We start from the raw sequence: 15,542 nt of genomic DNA, 5'->3' as shown, positions 1-15,542 counted from the left end.
AATAACTAACTTAGAGTAGTTATAATACCACAAAACCAATTTAAAACTAATTAAATTATGTAAAAAATTAAATAAAGGAAAAATTGTGGGAAGGTATCTGAGTTCAATCCTTTTTTACTTATTTTTCATTATAATATGCAGATGGATAAAAGTATCCGTTTTTTTCTTATCTTAAATAATAATTGGGTCGAGTATATACTTAAAATGGTGGGTATATTAGGTAGAGTTGCAATCTTTCGTTCAAAAACTATTCCCCTCCTCAAATATATTCTGAAAAGAATGAGAATAATTTCACACTAAATATTTACTAATAAGTCCAGTTGGAAACTTTCTCTTTAATCAGCATTACAGATATAAAGGGGGTTGACCCTTGATGGTAAATATAAAAACATTCATATTTTTTCCAAATATATACCATGTATTTTTCATTTAATGTACAGAGTTTAATCATTTATACGAATCTTTTTTTTACTCTTGGCGGCAAATCATTTAATTTTTTATTAGCTTTTTTCAAATTATATCTACTGCATATTTGGACATGATAAAAGAAATGATATCAAGATGCTACTAAATGCGAGGTTTATACTTGTTAACAAGAAACCAGGCATCCTCTTCTAATTTTAACTATAGTAAAGTTATAAATTTTAACTCTATTGGACGTAACGGACTTTATATAGACTTCTCCTTGCACGTTCTTAATACAAACTCAGATTGTATAAGGGTAAATGTTTATTAACGTAATAATAATTTATTTTGTTATTATGAATTTCTCTAGAACTCGTTCGTAGGTGTATTTGATAAAATTTTTTTTTTTTGATTTTTATAAAAAAATACCTCTCTTGTGTCATGTTAAGAACCTCTTGACATTAACAATTAAAAGAAGACATTAATTAAAAATATGTAGTATCCTAAAAGTAGTACAATATGAAATAGATTCAACATAAGAAATTTAGTAACAATATGAACATCGTATAGCTTTTCGTTAAGGTTGATTAGTATAGATTAAATTGTGTATGAAGGAGATATGTTGATTTGATCGAAGAGAAGGTTTATGAATACTTTATTTCCTACTTAATCTACCTAAAGATAATATTTCTATAGTTCTTATTTATTTGCATATTTTCTTTTCACATATAACATAAACATAAGTTTTTTGAAGTAATCCTCCAGAGTCTTTTTAAATATTAAGAATAAGTAAATAAAACCTTGCCTAATATAAAAATGTGTACCAAGAACATAGGAAATTATGAAGATATTAGATGTTAACGAACCGAAATTTTATAAAAAAATTGAATAATACATAATGCAACACGAACATAATAAAATATATTTTTTGCTAGTATAGCCACAGAAATTGTGTATGACATACCACTCTTCCCTGTGTATATGTAAATAACTGAGCAACAAATATCAAAAACGATGATTGCATAACATATTTAAATAGATCAAAATCAAAGCAGTCGATTTTGCTAACGTAGAACTTCGCGTTGTGATTGCTTAAAAATTTTTAAAAAAGCCATTAAATTACTATTATACAAAAGTATAGTCTAATTTAAATATGAGATATCTCTTTGTGTATTAAAATAAGTTAACTGTTAATTTGGAAGATTTGTATGGGTAAGGAAATGTGCAATTTAATAAAAATAAAAAAAAGATTTTGTCAATAGCCTAATTTTATGAAGTTTTTTTCATTCGTAGGTTCTCCCCATCAAAAGTAATTACAGTCTTAGACTGATGACATGAAAATAGCTATTTTACATTTTGATTTCCTACTATCTATCTAAAATAAATTTTTTTTTCAAACCCTGATATTTATAAAGTCGAAAAAAGAGCATAAGGAAAAAATCAAATTTATTATGAAATATAAACTAGTTGTTTTATATGTATTTACTTGAATATAGCTCTAGATATACAAATTTAAGCTTTTTTTATGCAAAATCCTATTTGAATATTCGAAAAAACAATTTTAAAAAATAAAAAACTTATATATAATTGTATATATCTAAAACCTAATAGAAAAGGTTTTATAGGTATCTAAATACATTTCAATTGTCATTCTTCAATTATAGAAGGATTAATATTTCAAACATTTTTAAAATCAGCATCATTTATTTTTCTAAGATTTGAGAGACATACAATTCCTTATTTTGTGCAAGTACAACACATTTATGATCTACAAATAAGAACTGTGTCTTATCCTTTGAATTTTTATGATGATTTTAATTGAAATAAACTGTAAATTCAACATTTTAAAGAATATGCTGACAATATGCTCGATCAGAAAGACAGTAAGATATTCTAAAAAAATTTCTCAGTCATCACTAAACAGAAATTTTAAGGGTTTCTTCCTATTTAAAACATCGAAATATTTTTCAGACTTTTGATTTAATAACTTGTTTGTATTTATTTCTATTATCTGATTTCAGCTACAATTTATTTACTTTTTTGTACTTTTTCTCTTTATTTTGAAAAATTTTAATTTTTAAATACCTATTAGTATGTTAACATTTATGAAATCAAAAAATTATTTATAAACCCAAAACAATTTATTGGGTACATCTGTTAAGAATCTAGAACATTATAGATGGTTATTGCTAAACAGAACATTGTTTCAAAAAAATCTTTGTTACGCTTTCTCATTTATATCTAATTAAAATTTGTTCCATTGATTTGTAAAATGATTTCTCCTCGTTAAATACAAATATTTCATGAGTTTTTGATTTAAATGTTTTACATTAAAGAATAATATAAATTGATTGATAAATGAATATCATATAGTTCTTAAAATTTAATAAAAAACATGTTTTATATTACCGGGGTTTCTGGGGTAAATGATCCGTCCATAGAAAAGACTATGGATCTAATCAATTTGATCTTATCTATTGATATAAAAGTATAAAATTTCTTTTAAATTTTTATGAAAATTTACCAATTTACCCTTATAAAAAAAATCTTACACTCTAAAAGATATATTAAAAAAGTTAAAAAATTGCGTAAAACAATGAAAAAAATAGGTATTACTGATCTCGAGTCAAAGATTTCTATGAAAAAATTACAAGTTTTTAACAGGTTTCATTTTTTTAAATTATATTTTTTACAATTTAACCGCGGGGTGGATATCTTATACTAGTTATAGAATTTTTTTGTTAAATATCGTGAAATTCGACTGTGATGGTGGATTTTTTATTCGGTACCCCCCCCCCCGGTAACATAATAAGAGATACTCGACATTTAATACAAAATTAAAATGTTTCATATTTATATCCCATGTCACTAAAAATATTAAAAAATAACACAGTTTTTCATAATTTTATATTTTAAAAATAATTATATTCTTAGAATTGCAGATATTATGATTTTACATACGAAATTTTTTTACATCACAAAATATTCATTTTTATGTTTCGATGTTATGTCCTGGTGTTATAAATTGCGCTATAATAATAAATCTTTTCCGTATGAATAATGTTAGCCTTTAGATTATGTAGTTCTGCTTTTTAATATATACATGTATATGTGCAATTAAATAAAATTAAAGAACTTAAATGCATTATAATCTCTAAATATTATATTGCGAATGAAAAATGATAATTATGACAAATTTGTTTATTGCAATTTATTAAATTTATAATAATTTTTTAATGTTAAGTTGTGAAAAAAAGGATAATAAATGGAAAAAAAACATTGTTTTATAAGTAATAACATATTTAGATTTGTATTAATATTGTAAAGCCTGATGTAATATGAAGTAAAAATTCTGTTCTTTTTATATTTTTAAGGTTACCTCTAGAGAATTAAGAATTTGTAAAGAATATTTACGAGACTATATTCAAAAACTATAAAATGATTAAAAGTAAACTTCAATTTTTTTTTAATTTTTTAGAATCGTTTTATGGCAGAAAACTTTGTTATTACAAAGACAGGAATATCTTATTCTATTTGTTTGTCACATTATATAAACGAATGCATGGTCTATAAAATACGTGTTTATCATTTAAAAGTATCTTTTTTCAATTTAATATTATCCCTACTGTATTAATGAACTAAAGAAAGCAAAAAATAAATGAAATTTATTGCAGATAAGGTTATATTCGATTATTTAAAAAAATTTTACAAGGAAAATCGAATATTAGATAAATCTGCATGGAATAATAAAGGCTAAATAAATTTCATTAATGAGGGTCATGTAAACATTTAATAATGCTAACAAATAAGTTGACTAAATAAAATTCGCTTCCTTGAGTTAAATGTATGGGCCTAATAGAATTTTAAGAGATTTATTTTACATACACATACTTTTTAAACAGTGCCTAAGTATTAATTTCATGTTCTAAAATTAAATAAAACAATTTAACTAAGCCCTTACTTAAGAATATGAACATGTGAGTTTTTTAGCCCTAACTTTGAATGCCAAAGCGAAAAAGCTGATGTGAAAAAATAGATATTAATTTGGATACTTACAAACATTTCCGAAGTTATATTATAAAATTTCATATATTTGATTATTCGTTTTGAAATAAATAGTATTAATGATAAATAAGAATGTTATAAATAAAAATATGTATTTGTTCTAAATTATAACATTATATATAATTTGGTCTTGACTCTTTAATCTACTGATTTTATGAAATAAAATGTTATATATGGCTAGAAAAACATAAAAATTCTCAAATGTTACATTTTCTTATTTCTTTTGTCTTTGTAAACCAAAGAATTATAAACAGTAAAATAACTGTATGTATTATCAAATAGTTATTTATACATATGAAAATGTTTATCCCTGATTTTGCCAACAAAGCGGCGAATAAATTGTAACAAATCCATGAGCATTTCTTTTGTATTTTAACACAATTTTTAAAAGATATAAATCAGAAACTTTGCTTTCTGTGTTTCTGTACCTTATCTTAACTGATACAGAAAAAAATTTCAAAAAAATATAGTTGGAGTGAAAAAAATAAAAAATGTTCAATTTACACCGCAATAAAAAAAAATCTACGACCCCGTATGTTTTTTAAAATTTACTTTTATTTACATTTTTAATAAAAGTATGACGATATTACAATGTTTGAATGTCTTCGGAGTCTATACAGTTATAAATTTTACCATTATGAAATTTGTATGACCTATTTTTTAATATTTCTTTAAAAAAAAATAAATAATTAATAAAATTAATAAAACAGGCACTAAAAGTACTGCGATCTGAATGTCACTATTGCTCAAGTTGGTGCTCAATAAGTCTTTTAAATATTCAATTCCTTTTTCGGTTTTGTTGTTAATATTATAATTAAATGGTCCTTCATAAGTAGTTTCGTGTATCTCATTCTCTGAATTAGTGACATTAATGATACTTTCATAAGTTGTGTCATTAAGATTTTCTCTAGATTGCCTTTCATTATAAATCTCAGCCGAATTTGTACAATTATAGTAATTTTTGGTAGTTTGGTAATCAACATTAGATTTATTTTTCTTGTATTTAGAGCCGTTACCCGTTTTAATACTATTATGTACACAATCAAAGGCAGAACCAAAGGCATTAGCAAGATTCTCAAAAGAGGTAGAATCAGTAAAATTGAAATTTTTAAGTTCATAGAACTCATCCATACAGAGAGATTCGCTTATATATTTTTTACTGTCCCTCGCAAATGAAACTGTAAGATTTTTGAATTTTTCGTCAAAACAACTGTCATAATAATAAAAGATATCACTACACCACTTGTAATGGAAATCTGGATACCTATTTATACCATTGGATTTAATACAAATCCCTTTATTAATAATTTTTTTCATAGTTATTAGAAGAGAGCACGGTTTATCTAGCTTGTCTTTGTAACAGATGCGAAACGAACGAAAAATTTTATACGTTCTAGCGACTATCATGTCTAAAAATCTTTTTTCTGCATCAGTTATCAAGCCTGTATATACATAATCATTTTCATACGCTCCTAGATAAGGTAAAATCCTTGTCATGTAATCATTTTTTAATATCTTTTTTCTGTCATGGAAACTTTCCAGAAGATTGTCTTTCTTTAAAGTACAAATGAAAATGGAATTTTTAGTTAATGTTTTCCATACTAAATTTACAAATATTTCAATAATATTCCTCTTAAAACTCTCACCTGTTTTATAATTTTTAGTTATATGACAATTTTTTTTATTATCAAAATAAAAAATATCAGCAAGTAAATCGGACTCTTTACTGCTAGTTTTTATTTTAAAAATTAGAAATATAAACAAAAACGGCAAATAAAATCGTGACCTCATCCTTATGGGATTAAAAATATTCTAGATATACAACTTTTTTATTAATATTATTAATTACTAAAAACAAACAGTTCTTTTTATTGTTCTTGAAATTTTGTTTACTACTCTACTAAAAATAATAATTTTTCTTTTTAAACAAATTTTAAGAATTTTTTGCAAAAATTTAGATCATATTTCATGTAACATTATATATACCCTGTTCGAAAATATTTGAATGAAACATTGACGGCTAAATTCTTATCTGTTATCACATTTCTAATAAAGATGAAAAAATTCACCAATGGTGATACCTCTATCTGATCAAAAATTGCCCTTTTGTGTATCGTAAACTTATTTTCGGAAAATAAATTCGTGTACTGCTAGATAAATACACAATTTGTGAGATACTAAAGATGATAAATTTAGAAAATTCTTCTTTTGAAATCGCTTTTATTTCGATATTCCAAAATTATAAGATAAACTCTTTTTAAACCGCTTTCATAGTAAATTTTTATGTCTCAAATATTATATTACACAATATTATTTTATTTTAATTACTTATAGAAATAATTAATATTGATACATATTTTTTGTTTTAGCTAAAATTAAAAAAAATCACAATTAAGGAATATTAAAAAATTATGATAACCGTATATCACTAAACTTTACTAGCACATTGTTATCTTCGTATAACGATATAACCCCAATTTTTGTATTTAAATTTTTTTTTATTAAGAAAGATTAATGATTTATATAAACATTCTATGTCGGTACTAAGTATCTGAGTCGTAGTTATCCGGCTGCAAAGGTTTTGATTCTAAGATCCTCATCTTGTACTTTTTTAATATAGAGTTCCCTCTAAAACCATTGGTTTCAAAGTTTATTCGAGGCTTTAGATTGAATATGGCCTTAAATCTAGGCAGAGTTTTTGAGCCTTAACTGAGTCTTTATGAATTTGTCTCACACCATCTTTTGTCCTAGATGTAAGTAATAGAAATTAGTACTCCATAATGAGAGACAATTTGTTTGCAATATAGTATTTTTGCGAAATTTACTGATAATGATAGGATTAATGCATTATAAATAGAGCATAAACCCCCGCTGATACCCATCATATTGGAATTTGAGTATGAGAATATTTCTAGAGACTCGGTGGATGCTTTAATGAGCACCTTGGATTTACAAAAAAATTATTGTTACCTTAGAGTAATAACCGGAAAAAAGTGTAATACTAATTAAAGTTTAATTTTCTAATGGTCTAAAGGATCATTTTTATTTCTCCATCTTAAGAAATGATATTAAATTATTCTAATAAGATATTTCATTAGGAAGCTATGTTTTTCTACTGTCTGTAAAATTCAGAGTATCCTAATTCGTTTATTGCGCGATCTTGTAATGACTCTACAGTGTAAATATATAACCATAATTATTAAATTTATGAGCAATTTTGTAAATTAAATGTGTATTTACCCCTTGTGAAATCACAAATATAATATCATTATTGTCGGGTGCGTACATCAAAACGGCTTTTAGTGTCAGTAAATACAAATATTTAATTTATTTCAAATGAATGTATCATAAAAAATCAAAATATATTAGAATTATTGTTTAAACCAAATTTATCACATGATGTAACTATATTTAATTGTTGTTTTTTTTTTTTATATTTTCATTTAACACGTTTTCTTCCATATTTTGCTATTTTAAAAAATTGATCTTATAAAAACAATTTATTTTTGTTTATAAGTTACTTTATGAGATTTTTAACAGTTTATTGAATGTTTTAACATGAAGTCTATCATAAATATGAACATTAAGTAAATAAATACATTTTAAGTAGATAGACATAATCCTTTGTGTTTATTTATTTCTTATGTCTATAAAAAGCTTTGGTCTCAAGTTTTTATGGTATTTTAAAACCGTAATACCGAAAACCATCATTTAGGAAATTTAGTAAAAAATTTCAAAAAATATTCCCCCTATATTATGATATTAATTTTATGGTTTTTAAAGTTTGTAATCAGTATCAATGATTTAAATGAGTATTTTGACAATAAAAATTCATCTTTAAAATCAAAAGAAAATTTATTTAAGAAGATTAATTACGATCTAGCATATTTGAAGGCCTTATATAGAGCTATCTACGACGTTATTATTAAAATAATTTATAAGGGGGACAGTTATCTTAAAATAAAACAACATAATCACTCAGAAAGAGAGTATTTTGGAGAACTGGGATGTAATAAAACAACCGAAAGATATTTGCCATCCGAAAATATAAATGTCTTGATGCTGTCCCACACTGAACAGCTCGATTCGATTGCAACAGAAGTAGTTCCTATGGTTGAACTTTTGTACCTCTGTGAAGTATATGGTGAATATGATAAAGAACACGATATGGTGATATTAGGTCCGGATTTAGAAAATATCATAAAAGATAGTTTTGAAATCTACAAAGGCGCATCTTTATTTTCTAGAACTGTCAAACTTAAACAATGCTTTGATAAAAAATTTTTAGATAGAATAGGGTGCGAAAATTACTTTGATTTTAATGCAACAAAAGAAACTATAGAAAGATCCCACCAGAAACAAAGAGGTAACATAAATGATTCGTTGCTGTTAAAAAACACAGAAAACTATGTAACATCAAATTTAACAAAAGAAATTTTTTTACAAAATACAAGTGTAGATGTGCCCAATACTACTGAAAGTGATTTCAAGTTGTTGCCCTACAACTCAACACTCAATGGAAATTCTGCAGACATTGACGTACAAGGTAGTCAAAGCGGCTATTCTTTATATTTTAGATCTAGTTATATGTTGTTTTTGGTTTTATTGTTCTTTATAATTCTAGTCGTAGGCATAATTTTATTTTATTTTATTCGAAAATATAAGAAAAGCAAAAGATCCTATGAATTAGCTCCAGTGGAAGCAATTAAACTTACCAATATAACATCCGATCAATAAATTATCTTTTAGACTTACAATTATTATAATCATCATGAACAAAAAAAGATGTTTTTATTTTATATTTTAATTTTTTTTGTTGTCAAAGGACGAAGAAATGTCGGTGTACAACAACATCTATCAGTGATACTGAAAGAATGGTCGATACAGAGAGACTCGATCTCACTAAATCCCATCCTCTTAGTCTATATTGAAACAAGCTCCGCCATACCCTCTAAACTTTGTCTTAAGGATTTATATTCATGTTTCTTTGTGTGTACAAACAAGTCTGACTCACAAATTGATTACAAATTTCTCTTAGAATCACATATTTTGGGCTAAAAGTGCAGTTTTTATTTAATTGGTAATGGTTTTGTTTTATTGTGAATTACATGTTTTCCTTTAACATTTTGTCGACACAACAACTAGACTAGTTCAAGTAGATGTCTGTGGATTACAAAAGGCTCAAATGACATTTAACGTATTTAAAATTCTCCAATTATATCTGATATTAATTTTGTAGGTTTTGTCAGAGCTGCAAATTTATCAAGTCTTTAAATAAGTATCGCATTGCTTAAAATTTCGTTTTTTGTTTAATTCAAAAGCAAAAAATAATGTAAAATAAATCTACAAATTGTTTTAATATTATTTTTCTTTTTGTAACCCATATGAATTTGAGAATAATTTTTTCTTTAATTTTACTAATAACAGCTAGCGAATTGCTTCTCAATAGAATTAGAAGCATTTTGATAGAAAAAATATTTTTAGAAGATTATGCTCAAATAGATACAAGACAAGTCTGTGATATAGAATATATAAACATTAAAGAAGAATGCAAATTTTTTTCCGTTGAAATATTTTCGAATGATAATAGAATAAACTTCCCTCCTTTGTCTAAACAATATTCAATACACGATATATCAAGAAAGATAGAAGAACATATTGCATCATATCTAGAGTTATCTCCTCGTTCGAAATTATTAGTTTATAATAGAAAAGATTTTTTATTGAATAAAAATATAGAATGTATTATTAAACATATAAAAGAAGTAAACAAAAATAAAAAAAGAAATAAAAACAAGTATAAAAATTACTATGAAAACATTGTTGATCAAAAAAGTCATTTATATAGAGCTAGCTTAAATATAAACAAAAATTATAATTTGAAGAACAAAAAATACGTTGACGAAATTTATACTGTAAAAAAAGATAATTCATTATTTATCAATTTTTTTATACAAAATAATAATCTAATAAATTTATTTGAGATCGATATAGAAGAGTTGAAATTGGAAACTGTTTTTATCAAGTCTTTATTGCGTCACTTAAGTCATGTTGTTTATGATAAAAAGATATTGGAATCTACTCTTTCCTTATATAAAATCTATGAGTTAAATGACGTGTACAAATCATTAAAAATATCAAAAATGAAATTTGAATACAACTCAATTGAAATTATATATTACGATTTTATTGATGAGAAATATATTGATTTGTCGATAGATGTTGATTTATTCGAAAATTATATAACTTTCAAATATATGGATCAAATAACAGTTTATACTACAGGAGATTTTTTGTTTAGGAATGAGGCAACAAATAAAATTCAAGACTCAAGCTTTAATGAGCTTAAATTAGTAATAACGTTTTTTTATAATTTAAGAGTGAGAAAGTTCGAAGAGATTGAATATTTTTATTTGTTGATAACAAAAAATAATTTGGTAGAATCTCTCGTTAAAAAGATTTTAACGAAAGATGAATCCGGATTAAATATTTTTTTTAAGCATCTTTGTGTGAATCTAAAGCTATTAAGTATAGATATGTTGAATGATTTGGATAAATATAAAATTAATGACATAGCGGATCGAATCAAAAACGTATTAATATATGCTGACAAACAGATTTCTTATATGGTAAAAGTTTGTTTATTTTATAAAGTGGAAAATATTATCAATGAAAATGAATACGTCGAAGAACAAGTATACAATAGATTAAAACTTATCGGAGACTTAATTAAAGAAAAAGAAGAAAGTAACAAATCCACTACGATAAAATTTCTCGAAAAGCTTTTTTATATGCGACAAACACCAAGTTTTAGTATAATGAAAGTATTTACTGAAATGTTTAAAGAAAAAAATCGTTTTTCTTCAGCTATCAGACAAGAATGGAAAAATATTTATCAAACAATTTCTTTACTCAAAAGTCTAGATGATAAAATTGATAAAACTCATAATGAAAATAATTTAAATGTGTCTGAGATAAATAACACAAGGAAAATACTAAAATCGAGATTAGAAAGAACTTTTGATTAAATCATTTTGTTATTAGATTTTTAAAAAATTAAATATTAATAATTAAATAAAAAAATAGTTTATTTATTGCGCCATTTTCGATTTAAATTGATATTAAGACGCATTCAATAAATTTTTAATGAAATAAACGCACCGTACTTTTTGATTATGTTACTACAAAATACATCAAATAGTTTATCAATTTTATTGCATTCTAATTATACATAATATTTTTTGTCGTGTAAAACATACAAAAAAAATTAGTATACGTACAGGAAAGTAAAATTCCTTCTGACTACAAAACATATTTCGCAAAAAAGGTAGCACTTTCTATTTGTTTGATATTGAAATTAATTTTATTAAAAAATAATTTTTTTAATTCTAATATATTATGTGCTATACAATAATTTTTGTATATTTATAACGTGTAGATTTATTTAGATCCTTTTAAATCTTCTAATTCTTTGAGTATTATTTTTTGTTGCTCATTCTCTACTTCTTCTTCGTTATTTTCAGCTCCATCTATTTTTCTAGTATCTCCCCATGAAAAATCATCGAAATGCCAAAAGGCATACATAGGTAATACAAAATTCCATATTGGTATAGAAATGATATAGATTAATAACCAAAATATGTAACTAATTTGAAATGTAGTAATGAGAATTAAAACGGCGGGTAATAAAAATATACCGCCTAACATTATCAATGGAATCCAAGCTGGTTCATTAATTATTGATGAGACTATCAACACAACTGTAAATACAATTGCAGCAGGAAGAACAAGAGTACCGAATAGTTCCACAATAACTACAAATTGCATCGAACAGCAGAATACTCCACATAATTTATCGACAATAGCCAATTCGAACAAATTATGAATTGTAGAATTTATCCATCTTCTCCTTTGGCTCAGTAAAATTTTGAATTCTCCTGGTACATATGTTTCACATTTAGCTTGTGGTACGAAGATTAATTTCCTCTTAAAGAAGTTTTTCAGAAGTAGGGTTGTCAGGTATCGATCTTCGCCTAGATGTAATAGATTTTTTTGGTGTAGGGTTTTAGCTTCATATACTGAATAGGAATTGATAATAAAAGGATTAGCTAAAATAGGCAAGCAATTTTTTGAGTTACGTCTTCATTGAATATTCTTCTAGTATTGGATCTATGTCCTGTAACAACATTTCCTTCTTCGTCAGTTATAATTTTTATTCTATACATACAAAAGCAACCAGGAAGGCAAGTTACACCACCGAAAACTGATTCAAATGTTTTGGTGAGATGATGACTAATATAATATTCAAACACTTGAATCATACTTACCCAGCTCTCACATTTATTAGATATCATGGTTTCTCCGCATATTCCTATTACTTTAGGATCTGTCTCAAATATATTTATCATTTTCGTAAGTGCATCTGGCTTTACTACCGTATCTGCGTCTACCATCAAAATACATTCAAAATCTTTAGGATCTATATGCGGCATTAAAGCTTTCATTTTATTGTAAAGCTCGAAGTCTAATTCAGACAATCTATCATTATAAATTAATTTAGAAAAAAAAGACATTAATAAAACTTGACTGTCTCGTTTTCCTCTATTTCCAGCTTTAAATGTCTCAAACTCATTTCCGCATTTTCTTATAAAAATCATTCTACATTTTGATGGTTCTTTTGCGCCGAAATCTAAGTCTAAACTTCTTGTTTTGTAATATCCTGAATATACAATTGCTCTATTGACTCTTTTAGATCCAGGCATCAATGAAACATAATTCTTTGGCTGAGGCGATGAACCTTCTGTCTCCATTAATCCTAATATAAGTTCTGGTGTACTTTTTATATTATTGGATCCTGTTATTTCTCCATCAGATATGACCATAATTAATTTGTTTTCATAGTCATAATCTTGTTTACAAAGGCTATCAATGGTATTTCTAATTCCTTCTTCGTCTTCTGAATAACATGTAACCAACATGATAGAAGGTGTAACACACGGAGAACTCTTTACTTTTCTTCTCATGTGCCAAGAATATACAGTCGCTAATACAAACTTCGCAAATATTAAGCTGAAAATAATAACTGTTGTTATGTACAAGAAAGCATCGGCGATATAACAACCTCTGGTTTTCCCAGCTACTTCCCCCGAAAAAAATGTATCTTTAAAGCATTGAAATTCTTCAGTGGTTAGATAATCTTGTTTTGCTTCCCCGCCAGCATACTTTTTAATAAATTCTTTATATGTCGACTCTTTACATAAATTCGTATCATATACTTTATTATCAATAACGATGAAGTTATTTTTTACAATATAAGAATAATCAAAACATATTGGAGCAATTCTATTCAGTTTATCCATACTCCTACGACCACTAAGCAATTGTCTACCAAATGCACTTGAACAAGCTTCACTTTTATTTTTAAATGTTCCAGTATAAATCTTATCTAAACTATAGGACGAATCTTTTGTCAAATAAATACTTCCATTAGTAATGACTGCGTTTTTTAATTTTGCATTTTTTAATTTACCAAATACATATTGATTACCTCCCTTACAAACAATTGTTGTCATGCCATAAGTCAAAAATGTCAAAGTACAACAACACAAAGCAATACAAACACAAAGGGCAACCTTTTCTCTCCATGCATTCCGTACTTCTTCCGTTTTCATACCAAAACAACTTAAAACGAAATTTGGTATTAGGAATGTACAAATGCAAGTTATGAAAGGCCACATACCTCCGGAATCTCTTTTTTTCTTTGTTTTTTTCTGAAATCTTGTTCTAGATGGATTTCTTAAAATTTCACCTTGTGATAACATAGGGTTACCAGATCATATTAATTATAAACATTATATTGTTTTGTTTTGACAACTAAATAAACAAATTAAAATAATTGAGTTATTCTAATGAAATAATGTTTATTTACGCATACTAAATATTTAAATTACAAAAAAAAAATTAGTAATAACTAAGAAATTAATTTAGAAAAAATTTATCATATAAAAAAAAGAAATTAAAATTTTTCGTTTTTATAAACAAAAGAATAAAAATATATATCAGGTAACCTGGATATTAAATCAGAATTTATTCAGCATTGAATTATCATTTGAATTCTTCCTACTTTTTTAAGTTTAATAAATATCATTTTTTGTTACTAATACTAAAACTCATTGTGCATTTAATCCACTTTAAAAAAACAAATAATTACATCTAATATATAAGGTTTATTTCAATAGATATACATAAAAACATGCTAATAACTTTGTCTTTTTTTATTTTTTATAATTGCAGCATTATTATAACATGATCGTTTGTATATATCTCTATTTTCTTGATTAGATATTTTAACTTAAGAAGTATTGTCAATTCTTAAAAGATTGTTAGAAAATGTGTTTTTTCAAATTTATTGTGTATTTAACTTTTATTTTTTATATTTCTTTGTTTAATTTTTGTTAAAATTTAAATTATAATATGACTGAAATTTTATTATGTTATAGATTTAAATAGAGAACTTTGTGAGATTGTATTCTATAAAATAGAAGATGTGTTATTCTTCTAATAGATAGCTTCTGTAGAATAAACTTGCACTTTGAAAATTATATGGTATATCTATTGCAAAAAATGCCTTGTCATTTTTTACAATGCCTTAAAAATATTATTTGCGTCTTTAACTACACAAAAAAAAATTGAGATACATTAATGTTATTTTATAGATTTATACTGTTTATCTAGATTTTGCTCATACGCAAGTACGACTAGTTTGATTGTTTTTTATGTTCTGAAATAATTTTTTTAGTAATATTTTAAAATTTTTTACTAATGTAAAATTATCATTATTCATTTGTAAATAAAAATACTACTGATCTAAATATTTTTTTTTTACATATATATTTCTTTAGACTTTTGTTTTAAGTATAAAATCGAAAATGTGCATTTTGTATCATTCATTATTATCTTTTTTGATATATAAATTTGCTACTATATGCATTTTGTTCATTACATTTTAAAAATAATATGGTTTGTTAATTTTTTGCAAATAAATAATACCGAGTTATTCTTAGAAGGAAAAT

The 15,542-nt window shown here is 25.0% G+C and overlaps 4 protein-coding genes across 4 annotated transcripts; 2 read left to right on the top strand and 2 right to left on the bottom strand.

Annotated features, from left to right (window-relative positions):
• Window positions 1-5,130: 5,130 nt before the first annotated feature.
• Window positions 5,131-6,261, bottom strand: VNE69_07303 (putative SP-containing membrane protein; the record flags this gene model as incomplete). The annotated part of the gene is made up of 1 exon (XM_065474311.1): window positions 5,131-6,261. The coding sequence occupies one exon, from the start codon at window positions 6,259-6,261 to the stop codon at window positions 5,131-5,133; it is 1,131 nt and encodes a 376-aa protein (XP_065330383.1).
• A 1,965-nt stretch (window positions 6,262-8,226) lies between these two features.
• Window positions 8,227-9,207, top strand: VNE69_07302 (putative SP-containing membrane protein; the record flags this gene model as incomplete). Its single annotated transcript, XM_065474310.1, has 1 exon — window positions 8,227-9,207. One exon carries the CDS (start codon window positions 8,227-8,229, stop codon window positions 9,205-9,207), a length of 981 nt encoding a protein of 326 aa, XP_065330382.1.
• A 647-nt stretch (window positions 9,208-9,854) lies between these two features.
• Window positions 9,855-11,498, top strand: VNE69_07301 (uncharacterized protein; the record flags this gene model as incomplete). Its single annotated transcript, XM_065474309.1, has 1 exon — window positions 9,855-11,498. The coding sequence occupies one exon, from the start codon at window positions 9,855-9,857 to the stop codon at window positions 11,496-11,498; it is 1,644 nt and encodes a 547-aa protein (XP_065330381.1).
• A 412-nt stretch (window positions 11,499-11,910) lies between these two features.
• VNE69_07300 (chitin synthase (CHS1)) lies at window positions 11,911-14,291 on the bottom strand (the record flags this gene model as incomplete). Its single annotated transcript, XM_065474308.1, has 2 exons — window positions 11,911-12,456; window positions 12,609-14,291. 2 exons carry the CDS (start codon window positions 14,289-14,291, stop codon window positions 11,911-11,913), a joined length of 2,229 nt encoding a protein of 742 aa, XP_065330380.1.
• Between the last annotated feature and the right edge of the window lie 1,251 nt (window positions 14,292-15,542).

This window comes from Vairimorpha necatrix, chromosome 7, assembly GCF_036630325.1.
Source record: "Vairimorpha necatrix chromosome 7, complete sequence".
NCBI lineage: Eukaryota > Fungi > Microsporidia > Nosematidae > Vairimorpha > Vairimorpha necatrix.
Note: the sequence above shows the minus strand (reverse complement) of the source record. Positions and strands in the feature narration are given on the sequence as shown.